The 14,261-nt window shown below is 47.5% G+C and overlaps 1 protein-coding gene across 1 annotated transcript; it reads right to left on the reverse strand.

The window, feature by feature from the left end:
- Positions 1-1,915: 1,915 nt before the first annotated feature.
- On the reverse strand, positions 1,916-12,987 carry XAF1 (XIAP associated factor 1). The gene is made up of 7 exons (XM_024206947.2): positions 12,956-12,987; positions 9,160-9,295; positions 8,312-8,368; positions 7,056-7,314; positions 5,582-5,649; positions 4,466-4,813; positions 1,916-2,026 (listed from the first exon to the last, which is right to left on the reverse strand). Exons 1-7 carry the CDS (start codon positions 12,985-12,987, stop codon positions 1,916-1,918), a joined length of 1,011 nt encoding a protein of 336 aa, XP_024062715.2.
- Between the last annotated feature and the right edge of the window lie 1,274 nt (positions 12,988-14,261).

Here is a 14,261-nt window from a genome sequence, read left to right on the forward strand (position 1 = left end):
TGATGCATAGGCTGCTCTCAGTGGTGAGGAGTGTGTGTGTGTGTGTGTATGGCTGGGAGAGGAGGGCTGTGAACGAGCCCAGCAGACCTGAGTACAACCTGACTAGTGGTGTAGGATGGATCACTATGGGAAGTTAGGGTCAAAGTTGAAAGCCAATACCTTGAAGGCTTCAGTGGAAGCACTGAAGGCCAAGTACTTCTGTTACGTTACTGCACCTTCAGCCGTGACACACCAATATAGCTGAGAGGAGAATGGGATCTTTAACCTCCACTCTTGTAACAGGCAGGGCACAGAGAACAAGTGAGTCCCTAAGGAGGGACTACATGTTAATGCCCAAAAGGATGGCACTCGTTGGGGCACAACTGTGCAGAGCTTTATGGTGGAGCTTGACGACGAGCCTATTTCGTTCAGAATAAATTTCCGAGAATGGTTCTTTGTTCTCAGTCTAGTGTAGGAAGCATGACGCTTTTATTCGCTATGTATAAAGCCATGTGTTTAGAATGCCGTTACTAGCGCTGAACTGAAGCCTGAGGTCTGGTGGAGCATCTCTGGTTCCAGTTTCTTCCAGGAGTGCCTTACAAAGGCTCCTCTGTAAAACAAACAAAGCCCAATGTAATTTTTTTTATTTTACAATGAATAGGTAAGCTCATGAATGTATGCCCTTACCTCCCCCAACCCATTTTGGCTGAGTCCATTAGAACAGTCCAAAGTACAAGGAAAGTGAATACAAACTATGTAATGAAGGGGTAAGTATTTAAAGGTACTATCCTGTAGTCCATAGTCAGCAAAAACTCCCTTTAATTTCACACTGTGGTGCATTCTCTGTTTTAGTTGTATGACATCTTTCAATGTGTAAATATGCTGCCTCCAGAGAAAGGCAGCCATTTTGGTGCAGTCTGTCTGAGGAGAGACATACACTGTATGCTCTTTCATGGATTTTTGTTCTTGGTTTTTTTCCCTTGATATAAAACAAGGATAGTTCTGGCTAAAAGTATAAGGTAGCATTTTTGTCTATGGAAAATATTATACAAAGCAATGGGAGATTGTCCTGAGTAAGGACTGCAGGATTAGGCCCAAGGACCTTATAATTAGCATCACTTAGGCCAGGTCTGTGCACTGCTTTTGCACGGGTATAACTGTCAGGGGAATTATTATTATGGTTTTATCAGTACAGTTACACTGGTACAACCCCTAGTGTGGATGCCATTATACCGGTATAAAGGTGCCTTATAGCTTATGCCCCTTTGCATACAGAAATAAACACCTTTAGACTGGTATAATTGGGCCCATTCTAGTGAGGTTGTACTGGTTTTATTATAACAGCATAATTAAAGTTGTATAACACAGGTGGGTGCACAAGCCCTTAATTAAGATGGGATTACTAGAAACTTGTTGTTGGTTCTCAGTGTTGTCGTGCATCTTGAGTACCTAAAATCCTGTCTGCTAGGACAGCTGACTGCCTCATACTTTATACAAAGACAGCAGGGAGCTGATTTTAAATTCCTAATGGTATGAAAATGCTGATATGTGTATTTTAAAGTCTCCCACAGGAGAGTGGCTATAAAATTCAGTATTGACCTGTCGCAGCTTATTCAAGTGGAAATCACATAAGACTAGATGTTAGGAGCACCCAAGTTCTAGTCTCTCTGCCTCTGCCTCAAATGTGTAGCTTTGGGCGGTTGCAATCCAGCTAGGGCCAAATTCAAGCATTCCTACTGAGTTAGCTTGACAAGGGCATGGGGGCCTTGAAGATCAGAGCATGGTTTCTAAACATGGAGACTGTATAGGTATACATACCACTATCCTCATTGAAATACCCAGCTGCCCTGTGATTCTTTGATCCTTAACGTTTCCAGAGGCACCTGCTCTGGGAAATGCCCCATCATCCTGATTAACCCAGCAACTGTAGATGTCTCTAACTGAGTTCTACTGTATTTCTTAGAAATATTGTAGTACCTTGTTTTCCAGGACTCCATTTTGGTTTCCTCCTGAGATTTTGCAAAGAAGCTAGACGCAGACATTTTTTCTGAACAAATGAATAATAATGACCATGAATACAAAAGAACATAGCCCTGCATACTTAATGTATCCACACTTGGTTAGGAGACAACTGGGTCCCTGCACCAGGCCTTGAGACCTGAGGCTCATAGACTTTAAGGTCAGAAGGGACCATTATGATTGTCTAGTCTGACCTCTTGCACAACGCAGGCCACAGAATCTCACCCACCCACTCCTGTATCAAACCTATGTCTGAGCCACTGAAGTCCTCAACTTGTGGTTTAAAGACTTCAAGGTGCAGAGAATCTTCCAGCAAGTGACCCGTGCCCCATGCTGCAGAGGAAGGCGAAAACCCCCCAGGGCTTCTGCCAATCTGCCCTGGAGGGAAATTCCTTCCCGACCCCAAATATGGCGATGAGCTAAACCCTGAGCATGTGGGCAAGACTCACCAGCCAGACACCCAGGAAAGAATTCTCTGTAGTAACTCAGATCCCACCCCATCTAACATCCCATCACAGGCCATTGGGCATATTTACTGCTAATAGTCAAAGATGAATTAATTGCCAAAATTAGGCTATCCCATCAGACCATCCCCTCCATAAACTTATCAAGCTCAGTCTTGAAGCCAGATATGTCTTTTGCCCCCACTACTCCCCTTGGAAGGCTGTTCCAGAACTTCACTCCTCTGATGGTTAGAAACCTTCGTCTAATTTCAAGTCTAAACTTCCTGATGGCCAGTTTATATCCATTTGTTCTTGTGTCCACATTGGTACTGAGCTTAAATAATTCAGCTCTGTCCTTGCTACAGCATAACCCTAATCACACTCCCCATGCTGTATGTATGTATTGGGAAGTGAAGGGGGATGAAGAGGAGGAGTACCTTGCAGGATCTGACCTAGAGTCAAGGGGCCTGACTCATAGTTACTCCATTACTGCATTTGAGGCAGGGATGGGAGGGAGAGTAAAGGAGGTTTTAAGCCATCTTTGACACCTCTGTATTCCGGGGCTATGCAGGAGCTTGTCCATGGTCCCTTATGAACCCTGGGAAGCAGGCAATAGCCATGCGCCTGGTCACACTGCAGATCCCCCTCCTACACCAGGGGATGGGAATACAGCTGTGCAGAAACCTTATGCCAGCTCTATACTGGCTCTGCTCAGGGGCTTTCCTTTGGGGGCTGTTTGCACCCCCTTTGAGGCCCCTTCGTGCTGTCCGTAGTGTGAAAGGCCCTTAGCATATCTGAGAGTCAAGCCCAGTGTGATTGGCCAGACCAGATTCTCAGTTAATTTAAAATAGGCATAGCCCCATTGACTTCAATGGATCTATGCCAGTCGGCACCTATGAGTCACAGCTGCAAGACTAGACCCTAAATACTAAGTGCTGATTCCCCACTTTGTTACACCAGCTTTACATTGGTGTAACTTCCCCCAAATTAGGCAGAAGACAGATGTTGTGGAGGGCAGAGTCAGGCAGTGTCAATCCAGAGTAATTCCATTAAAGTCAGTGGAACATAGGACTGGAAGAGCCCTCCAGGGTCATCAAGCCCAGCCCCTTGCTACCACAGGCAACCCATCCTATAACCCTGTTCGTAAGCTTATCAAGCTCCATCTTAAAACTAGTTAGGTGGTTTGCCCTTCCTACTGCAAGGCTGTTCTGGAACCTCACTCCTGTGATGGTTAGAAAACTTCTTCTAATTTCCAGCCTGAATTTATTCATGGCCAATTTATACCCATTTGTTCTTGACAGACAACACTGCCCTTCAGCTTAAATAGTAGTGAAGTTCTGCTGGACTGACATGAATGTAAACAAAAATGGAATCTGGTCGTTTGTCTGCTCCATGCCCAGTTCAGGGCTGCGCATGCTGCCAGCTCTCAATAAGTAGGAATAACAGAAGAGACAGGTGTGACTGTGAGCTGAAGTATCATTGGTCTCTAGACTGAGGTTGTCTAAAGTCCAGCTGTCCCCATAGGCGCCGACTTCCCCTCTGCCCGGTAGGTGCTCAACCCCCCCGCCCTTGGCCCCGCCTCTTCCCGCCCCTGCACCGCCCTTGCCCCGCCCCCATTCCACCCCTTCCCCAAAGTCCCCACCCCTTCCCATGCCCATTCCACCCCCTTCCCCCAAATCTCTGCCTCTTCTCCGCCTCCTCCCCGAATGTGCCGCGTACCTTCTCCTCCCCCTCCCTCCTGGAAAGTTCTAAGCGCCACCAAACAGCTGTTAGGTGGCGGGAGGGAGGGGGCGGGAAGCGCTGGGAGGGAGGGGGAGGAATGGGGATGCGGCGCGCTCGGGGGCGGGAAAGGAGGCGAGGAGGGGGAGCTTGGCTGTCAGTGGATGCAGAGCACCCGCTAATTTTTCCCCGTGGGTGCTCCCGCCCCAGAGCACCCACGGAGTCGGCACCTCTGGCTGTCCCCAGCACCCCTTCACTGTCCACCGTCACCAAGAGTGTGCAGCGGAGTACGTAGCATTTCTCACCTCGTGCTTCCTTAGAGTCGGACCTGGGAGGAGGATATTGCACTGGGAACAGGTCACCAACACATCGTAAGTCATTGGGTCTTCAAGAGCCTTAGGCAGTACGGGATCCACTGTGGCAGTGAAAGCAGGGCGCCCTGCTGACTTTTTGTTCTTCAGTGGCTTGAGTGAGGGCCTGGAGGCAGAAGATAAGTCCTTTTCCTTCCGCTTCGGGCGAACGTCCTTCCACGCCACGGCTGCATTCTCACGGGGGGTAGACGTCACCAGAGAGGAAGGTGGGAGCGGGCGGGATTTTGTAACTGACTGGCTGGCGAGAATATCCGCGAGTTTGGAGAGTGGGCTGCACTCAGTCTGTGGCGGGCAGTTAAAAAGAATAATGAGAGAACAAAGGAAATAGCCAGATGGTGAACCAATGATGGGTGCCCTTGATGGTGTTGGGGAAAAGGTATAGTCTGCACAGCGATTTAATATAAGAAAGAATTAAAAACATCAGAATGAGATAATGGGAGACTAAACGCCAATAAAGATGGAGGTCTTAAAAAATAGTGGGGAGGGAGAAAGGTTCTACAAAACCGACTACAACTAAAAGTCCCCTCTGGGGTGAGGGAGTCAGTGTTTGCAGGTGGTTTACAAAGAGAGGAGGATGGAGTCCAGGTAGATGCTCCAATGGGGAGTGAGGTTCTCATTAGAAGCTTCTGCAGCAAAGGCACCATCAAACTGGCTCAAAGGTTAGTGGCAGCCCTTTCAGAACAGAGACCCCTCAGGGCAACAGAGCAGGCCTACGTTCTTCAGGGCTTTATTAACCAGTCTATCTCAATGTGCCACTGCCTAGGCAGTGTGTGAGAAGGATGCAGGGGGCATGTAATGTCACAGCTGTTTGCATTCTGCATCAGCAGTGAGAGGCTAAGAGCCCTGCCAAACAAGGACTGGTGCTAACGGCCAAGCTCGTGGTCACAAGGGCATGTGTAGCTGTTGCCAGCTGGCCGTGGGATAGCAATGGCTGTGCAAACTGAGCAGCCAAAACATGTCCTACCGAATCCAACAGGTGGCTTTCGACAGAAAAGGCCTGGCTTGAATGAGGCCCAAGCTCTTTGCAGGTTTAGTTCCCAAACCACTTACCAGGTGTTGGAGGTACTGGTCATCTGGGAAGTACTTATTGCACTGCTGACAAAGATTGTCACTGAGACCTTCAGAGGAAAAAGGGAAAGAGATCTATTGGTAATGCGCAGCGCTGGCACGAGTCAGTAAAATACCGTACCCAGGCTCCTCAAACTCAGGTCACGCTGACCAGTCCTAGAGGCACCTGATCCAAACACCACTGAACTTCAAGGGACCAGAGCCTCAGGCAGATATGGATCTGGATTTCACTGTTGGCCCCTATTGAATAAACTCAAGATCTGACCTTCCCTCCCTGCTGAACTTTGGAGTGGTTGAAATCTGAGTCTGGATCCACATTTCGCACCTCAGGCCCATCTCTACTTAGTGCTATGCTACGAAGGATTGTATATTTCCCAGTGAGTACGTTCTTGCTCTCTATCCCCCATTGTTCTTCGTGGTGCCTACCAATGATTCTGAGGAAGGACACTGTTCACAAATGATCACCCACTTATCCTGTCACCCTCTGGTCAGGCCTCTTCTCTTACCCACCAGAAAACCGTCCACAGCCCCAAGGGACCATGATGCTATTGAACACTTCAGTAATGTGCCTGGCTGTTGACACGTCAGTAGGAAGAAAGCCCATCTCAAATGTGCTACTTTTAAAGGTCACTGTACCAGGCTGGCAACATGGACTCTAAATACGCTACCAGTTGCTGAAGCTGGTGGGAAAGACTTACGTGGGTTTTGCTTCTCTGCTCGCTCTCTATCTATCTATCTATCTATCTATCTATCTATCTATCTATCTATCTATCTATATATGAGGGAGGTGGCAGTGCCTGGCTCGAAGAGCAGTCATGCTTGAAGATTAAGCCAAACCCCAGGAAGGGGGTGAATTTGTTGCGCTTTAGTGAGTGTGTTTGCAAAGGTGCTCATTTAGTCACTCTCGGCAGTTTGCAGTAGAAGTAGGATTGTTATGTCAACTTAATCAGATTGGTTTAATGGGATTGGGGTCCCTGCCAGAGAGAGAACTCTGTCCTCCAGTTCTTGCACACCCAAAATTGCCCTTCAAACAAACAGGAATTTGGGGGGAAATAAGGAATGGTTGATCAGGCCCTAAAATGTCACTCTAGCTGAAAAAGTGTGATTCTTATTTACACTAAGGCCCCTTTACATTGCCAGGGGCCTCTTGTAGACAAAAATAAGGCCCAATGTTTCTGAGTGATGCCACTGCACATGCAGAGCAACTCCACTGACATCAACAGAGCTGCTCTGGATTGACAATTGTGGATGTAATTCAGAGCAGAACTTGGCCCTTTAGCTGTGGCTGGTTAGACAAGAACCCCTTGTGGGGACTTTCACACTATACAGGGCAACCTGGATTATCAAGAGTCCTAGAGAATTGTGAATACCGTAATTACAGATAACTGGGAGTTTCCAAAGCAACAGGTGCTGGAGTGACGTGACCCTGTTACAGATCATGAGGGATTTTGGGTACCTGAGGGTGGGAGAATCGAGGTTTGACGAGCAGACTCCTCACTGGGTTGATAGTGCATCTCACCATTGCTTGATAGCTTCTTGCCATTCTGACAAACGTCTTTGTGCTTGTCCAAGTCCTTGTACATGATGTATTTGTTACATTCCCAACAGAGCTCCGTGCGACTACCGCAGGCCTCCTGGTGCCTCTGCAGCTTATTGAAGGGCATTTCCAGCTTGCAGAATATGCATTTCATTGATCGCTCATTACATTCATTGGACTGCATGTGGGCAGAGAAAATTATTGCAAATAGTAAATCAAAGCCGAAAGCATAAGGATGTTGGGCTGCAGCAATCGCTGCCAGCTCTGAAAATGTCCCCGCTAACCATAGGCACCAACTTCTCCTGGCGCTGGTGGGTGCTCGACCCTCCCACCCCCGCCCTGACTCCACCCCTGCCGCGCCCCCATTCCAACCCCTTCCCCAAAGTCTCCGCCCCCTCCCTGCCCCTATTGGACCCCTAAATCCCCGCCCCCGCCTCCTCCCCTGAGCGCGCCGCATTCCCGCTCCTCCCCCCCCCCCACAGCTTGTTACGCCGCAAAACAGCTGTTTTGCGGTGGCAAGCGCTGGGTGGAGAAGCAGGGATGCTGCGCGCTCTGGGGAGGAGGCGGAGGTGAGGTGAGCTGGGGCAGGGGGGGTGGGGAGCTCCCAGTGGATGCAGAGCACCCATCAATTTTTCCCTGTGGGTGCTCCAGCCCTGAGAGCACCCACAGAGTCGGCATCTATGCTGCTAACTTCTCAATCCTCATCTTGTTCCACATCTCCTTCCTAACCATTCCCACCGTCTGCTTCTCCCACCTCAGCATTGCACCTTCTTGCAGGTCATCCCTATGCTTAGAACGGCCTCTCACTTTTCAAAGCCGCCTCCCTGGAATTGTGAGAGATGTGAGCTTGGACGGCAGGGCAGAAGTGCCACTGTCCATGAAAAGAGTGGGCCCCATGAGATGTGCAGAGGTCATAGACTCTCCTAGACAATCCCTGCAAAACTACATGGGAAGAGGAGGGTAGGGACAGTGCGCACCATGCTTATTTAAATGTAAAATGTTCTGTTAAATTAAACTAAGGAACGACTGTCATGCTTAAGCTGCCTGACTCGGGCGCTGTTACATTTCAGCAGGCAAGCTGTTTATTTTGCAGTCGTTCCTTTTCAGTGCATCTCAAGGTGATCTGTCAAAGATGATCTGAATAGGATTCTGATATTATACATCGCTCTACTCACCTCATGATTCTCCAGCAGGTATTTCTGCATGCTTTGGTGACACAGTTTACATCTGACCTGAAAGTGAAGGGGGGGGGGGAAGATTTAGTAGGTTGCTTAAGGGAAAATACAAAACAGATCATGGGGGAACACTTCAAAGATGTCTGGTGGCATCTCATGCCAACTCTGCTTCAGGCTAATTGCCTAGGATGGTGTCTCTATTTTCATCCCATTTGATGAAAAGCAGGTGGAGATCGTAGTTTTTGCAGCAGGGACTGAGCTATGTTATGCAAGATTTAGTGGAAAATACAATTCTGATCTGGCTGTTCAAATGCAGCATTTGGCCATTTTATTCAGGCATCGAAGCCTGAAAGTTCGCCACGCTCAATGCTAAGGACAAGAGACACAAATTTATTTAGGGTCCTAACTCCCATTGATTTCAATGGAAGTTAGGAGCCTATAGCTCTATCGATATAGGGACAGATGCTCCATTGGTGTAAGATATCATCGCTCTATTGACATCAGCGGAGTTATGATGATTTACCCTTGCTGAAGATGGCTCCAGTAGGACCTGATTCCCCGTTCTGTTACGCTAGTTTTATGCACTGAAATCAATGGCGTTACACCAGCATATAATAGGCTAACAGAGTGGAGTCAGGTCCATGTGTTCTAGGCCACAGACCCTCAGCTTGAGCATGTAAGTGCCATGTGGCTGGATGGGAGCTGTGAGCAGGGAGGGGAGGATATTTTCTGCTCTTCAGCTATAGATGTTCGTTGCTATTTGACATCCAATAGCATGGCCAGGCTAAAACGAAACATAGCTCATAACTGGGAGCTCTTGTTATTTCAGGAAATAGAGCAACTCTCACCTGCTTATGTGCGTCTTCCCGATGCTCCTCCATCTCCTTTAGAGCAATAGGTTCATCGCATTCTGGACAGATAGCGAGAAACCGCATGCAGTGGGCCTCGTGGAGAGAGAAATTGGCAGCAGACACATCTCGTTTACTGTGTGGCATGGAAGGGGGAAGGAAAGGAATGTTACTGGACCTCCTTTAACTCAACTGGCTTGTCCCTGAAAATTAGAGATGAATATTTATAGTTGTGCCCTGTTTGGCTGAGACATTTGGACTCCATTACTGAGGTTGTGCTGTTCTACTATGAACATCTTTAAAGGGGACAGGCACTGTCAGTGGATTTGGGCCCAAAATATCTGCGTCTGATTCTCCTTTCACACACGTGTGAATCAGGAATAACTCCAACTGAGTCACACAGGGGTAAAGTTGATGAGAGAGGAGAATTGGGCCCTATATTCAGATGGGGAGCTGCGAAGTTTGGAGGTGGATTCCAAGTTTGGAGGGATAGCTCAGTGGTTTGAGCATTGGCCTGCTAAACCCAGGGTTGTGAGTTCAATCTTTAAGGGAGCCCTTAGGGATCTGGGGCAAAATCAGTACTTGGTCCTGCTAGAGAAGGCAGGGGCTGGACTCAATGACCTTTGAAGGTCCCCTCCAGTTCTAGGAGATGGGATATCTCCATTAATGATCTGGAGGATGGCATGGACTGCACTCTCAGCAAGTTTGCAGATGACACTAAACTGGGAGGAGTGGTAGATACGCTGGAGGGTAGGGACAGGATACAGAGGGACCTAGACAAATTAGAGGATTGGGCCAAAAGAAACCTGATGAGGTTCAACAAGGACAAGTGCAGAATCCTGCACTTAGGACAGAAGAATCCCCTGCACTGTTACAGACTAGGGACCGAACGGCTAGGAAGCAGTTCTGCAGAAAAGGACCTAGGGGCTATAGTGGACAAGAAGCTGGATATGAGTCAACAGTGTGCCCTTGTTGCCAAGAAGGCTAATGGCATTTTGGGCTGTATAAGTAGGGGCATTGCCAGCAGATCGAGGGACGTGATCGTTCCCCTCTATTCGACATTGGTGAGGCCTCATCTGGAGTACTGTGTCCAGTTTTGGGCCCCACACTACAAGAAGGATGTGGAAAAATTGGAAAGAGTCCAGCGGAGGGCAACAAAAATGATTAGGGGGCTGGAGCACATGACTTATGAGGAGAAGCTGAGGGAACTGGGATTGTTTAGTCTGCAGAAGAGAAGAATGAGGGGGGATTTGATAGCTGCTTTCAACTACCTGAAAGGGGGTTCCAAAGAGGATGGATCTAGACTGTTCTCAGTGGTACCTGATGACAGAACAAGGAGTAATGGTCTCAAGTTGCAGTTGGGGAGGTTTAGGTTGGATATTAGGAAAAACTTTTTCACTAGGAGGGTGGTGAAGCACTGGAATGGGTTATCTAGGGAGGTGGTGGAATCTCCTTCCTTAGAGGTTTTTAAGGTCAGGCTTGACAAAGCCCTGGCTGGGATGATTTAGTTGGGAATTGGTCCTGCTTTGAGCAGGGGGTTGGACTAGATGACCTCCTGAGGTCCCTTCCAACCCTGATATTCTATGATTCTATGATCTGTTCTCAAGTTTGGAGAACATTGGTCTTCAATGGATCTAGGACAGCGTACATCAGTTGAGGATCTACTCCATAGATTTTTGGTCATGATTATGATAATTTGTTTAGGGTTCCCAAGGCTGGGAAGATAGGTATGGGTTCCTGCTAGGCCAGTGGCTCTCAACCTTTCCAGATTACTGTACCCTTGGGGTTCTCAAACTGAGAGTCGGGACCCCTCAGGGGGTCACGAGGTTATTACATGGGGGGTCGTGAGCTGTCAGCCTCCACTCCAAACCCCGCTTCACCTCCAGCATTTATAATGGTGTTAAATATATTAAAAGTGTTTTTAATTTATAAGGGGGGGTCGCACTTGGAGGCTTGCTATGTGAAAAGGGTCACCAGGACAATAGTTTGAGAACCACTGCTGTACCCCTTTCAGGAGACTATAAAAGGGTTCAAAAAATAACTAGATAAGTTCATGGAGGACAGGTCCATCAATGGCTATTAGCCAGGATGGGCAGGGATGGTGTCCCTAGCCTCTGTTTGCCAGAAGCTGGGAATGGGCGACAGGGGATGGATCACTTGATGATTCCCTGTTCTGTTCATTCCCTCTGGGGCACCTGGCATTGGCCACTGTCAGGAGACAGGATACTGGGCTAGATGGACCTTTGGTCTGATCCAGTATGGCCATTCTTATGTTCTTGGGCGTCTGATTTGTCTTGCGTACCCTCAAGTTTCACCTCTCTTAAAAACTACTTGCTTACAAAATCAGACACAAAAATACAAGAGTGTCACAGCACACTATTCTGGAAAAATTGCTGACTTTCTTATTTTTACCATATAATTAGAAAATAAATCCATTGGAATATCAATATTGTACTTACATTTCAGTGTATAGAGCAGTATAAACAAGTCAATGTCTGTATGAAATTTTAGTTTGTACTGACTTCGCTAGTGCTTTTTCTGTAGCCTACTGTAAAACTAGGCAAATATCTAGATGAGTTGATGTTCCCCCTGCAAGACCTCTGCGTACCCCTGGCTGAGAACCACTACCCTAGGCTGCCATAGTGACCCCTGCTATTAATGGGAGGATGAAGAGACTGATTAACCTGGATGGGGGAACTTTTGGGGACTTAGCCAGAGAGTTAAGTCATTTTGGTGGCGGAAAGAACCATTGGGCATGAGGGGAAACTGAGGCACTGACAGGGTTTGGAGGCACCTTGCTACAGATCCCTATTTCAGATTCCATGAAAACTAACTTTCCCTGTTGGCTGGTTATTCCATAATCAGGGAATTCCCTCAGCTTCTTTGAAGCAGTTGGTACTTGCTGTTGCCAGAGACAGATGAGTCTCTGGTCTGACCCAGTGTGGCATTTCCTGTGTTCCTAGGTGTGTGCACATAGAAGCAGAATGTGGACAGTAACCAACGGGGAAGGATCTGTCCATGATAAAGGAAAAAGTGTGTTTTTAAAATACAAAAATAGTTAAAAACTCTTGGCAGCTTGTTTGCAAAGTTTAACACAAAGCAGATAACCCTTCCAACCTCATTGCTGCTGGCTGCCTCAACAGCCTGCCCTGCCCCTGCCTTCCTCCTCACCGAGAGAGACTAAAGGGAGCTCTTTAGAGCAGTGTCAGAGGGGTAGCCGTGTTAGTCTGTATCCACAAAAACAACGAGGAGTCCGGTGGCACCTTAAAGACTAACAGATTAAGCCCAAATAAATCTGTTGGTCTTTAAGGTGCCACTGGCCTCCTCGTTGTTTTAGAGCAGTGGCTCTCAACCTTTCCAGACTGCTGTACCCCTTTCAGGAGTCTGATTTGTCTTGCTTACCCCCAAATTTCACCTCACTTAAAAACTCCTTGCTTACAAAGTCTGACCTAGAAATAAAAAACTGGCACAGTGCACTATTACTGAACATTTGCTGACTTTCTCATTTTACCATAGAATTATTAAAAAAATCCACGGGAATATAAATATCGTCCTTTTTCACTTCAGTGTATAGAATATAGAGCAGCATAAACAAGTCATTGTCTGCACGAAATTTTAGTTTGTACGGACTCTGCTAGTGCTTTTCCTGTAGTCTGTTGTAAAACTAGGCAAATATCTAGATGAGTTGATGGACCCCTGGAAGACCTCTGTGTACCCCTGGTTGAGAACCATGGGGCTAGAGCCTCTACAACCCTCAGATATAAATATCACACTGGGGAAATAAAGGATTTCTTACCAGTTCTTGCAGAACTTGCTCTCCTCCTCCATGGTTTCTCTGGGGCTGTGCCTCTCTTTCTCTTTCGTTATTTATTTGGTCGGCCTGTAGGGAGAGAAATGAAACTGAAACTGCCGGTCATACTAACCCAACCCTAAATCATGGGTCTGCCAACAAAATCTGTGAAACAGAAAGAGTGGGTGTGAGTAGGGAGGGGCAGTGTTTGGTGGTGGTGGTTTACCAAGAGCTGGGGCGAGTCCTGTCCTGGAATGGACTCAGAGCCAACAGATCCAACCTAGTCTCCAGATGCTGTGTGTTTGGGGTGGTATTTCCACCTCCTTCCTCTGTATCCCAAATTAGTTTGAATACAATAAGCCAGTGACTCTCAATCTTTCCAGACTACTGTACCTCTTTCAGGAGTCTGATTTGTCTTGCGTACCCCCAAGTTTCACCTCGCTTAAAAACGACTTGCTCACAAAATCTGACATAAAAATACAAAAGCGGCACAGCACACTGTTATTGAAAAATTGCTGACTTTCTCATTTTGACCATAGAATTATAAAATAAATCAATGCACTTGCATTCCAGTCGGCTCTCTCTGAGCTGAGGAGCGAAAACATTATCTACTATAGAGCAGTATAAACCAGTCATTGTCTGTATGAAATGTACTGACTTCGCTAATGCTTTTTCTGTAGCCTGTTGTAAAACTAGGCAAATATCTAGATGCGTTGCTGTACACCCTGGAATATCTCTGCGTACTCCCAGGGGTATACGTATCCCTGGTTGACAACCACTGCACTAAGTAATTTGCCTAGTTGCATGCAGACTTTTCTCTAGGGCTGTGAAAGCCTCTAGAGGGAGGGGGAGCTCTTCACCTGCTCAACAACAGCCCTGAGGCTGCCTATGATCAGATGGCCAGTCTGCAGAGTCAAACTTCCTTGTCGCAGGGGGACAGCACAGGGTCTGTTCCTCCACCCTCTTCCTGCCTGTTGCTGTGAATTCCTTTCCTGAGGACAAAGAAAACATGAATGGCCTTCAGCGGATTCCTTGGTCCTTGGCACACAGCCTTCCTGGTGACCACAAGAGGGCGTTAGAATGCCCTTGTTTTCCCCTTATTTTTCTCTATCCGGGCTTTGCGTGGTAGCACTATAGATCCCAGCCCTGGTCTAATGGGTCTTTCTCATCTCCTATTTAGTCCAGAACCCATGCAAGTGCAGGATACGGTCCTCTAAGAGAAGGTGCATCAGGAATTGAAATGATGTGAACCTGCCCAATGTTCATTTGCCTCGGGACAAAGACCTGACAGATGAAGCAAGATGACCAAAAG

This window comes from Terrapene carolina, unplaced genomic scaffold, assembly GCF_002925995.2.
Source record: "Terrapene carolina triunguis isolate 2854851 unplaced genomic scaffold, T_m_triunguis-2.0 Scaffold231, whole genome shotgun sequence".
In the NCBI taxonomy this organism is placed as follows: Eukaryota; Metazoa; Chordata; order Testudines; family Emydidae; genus Terrapene; species Terrapene triunguis.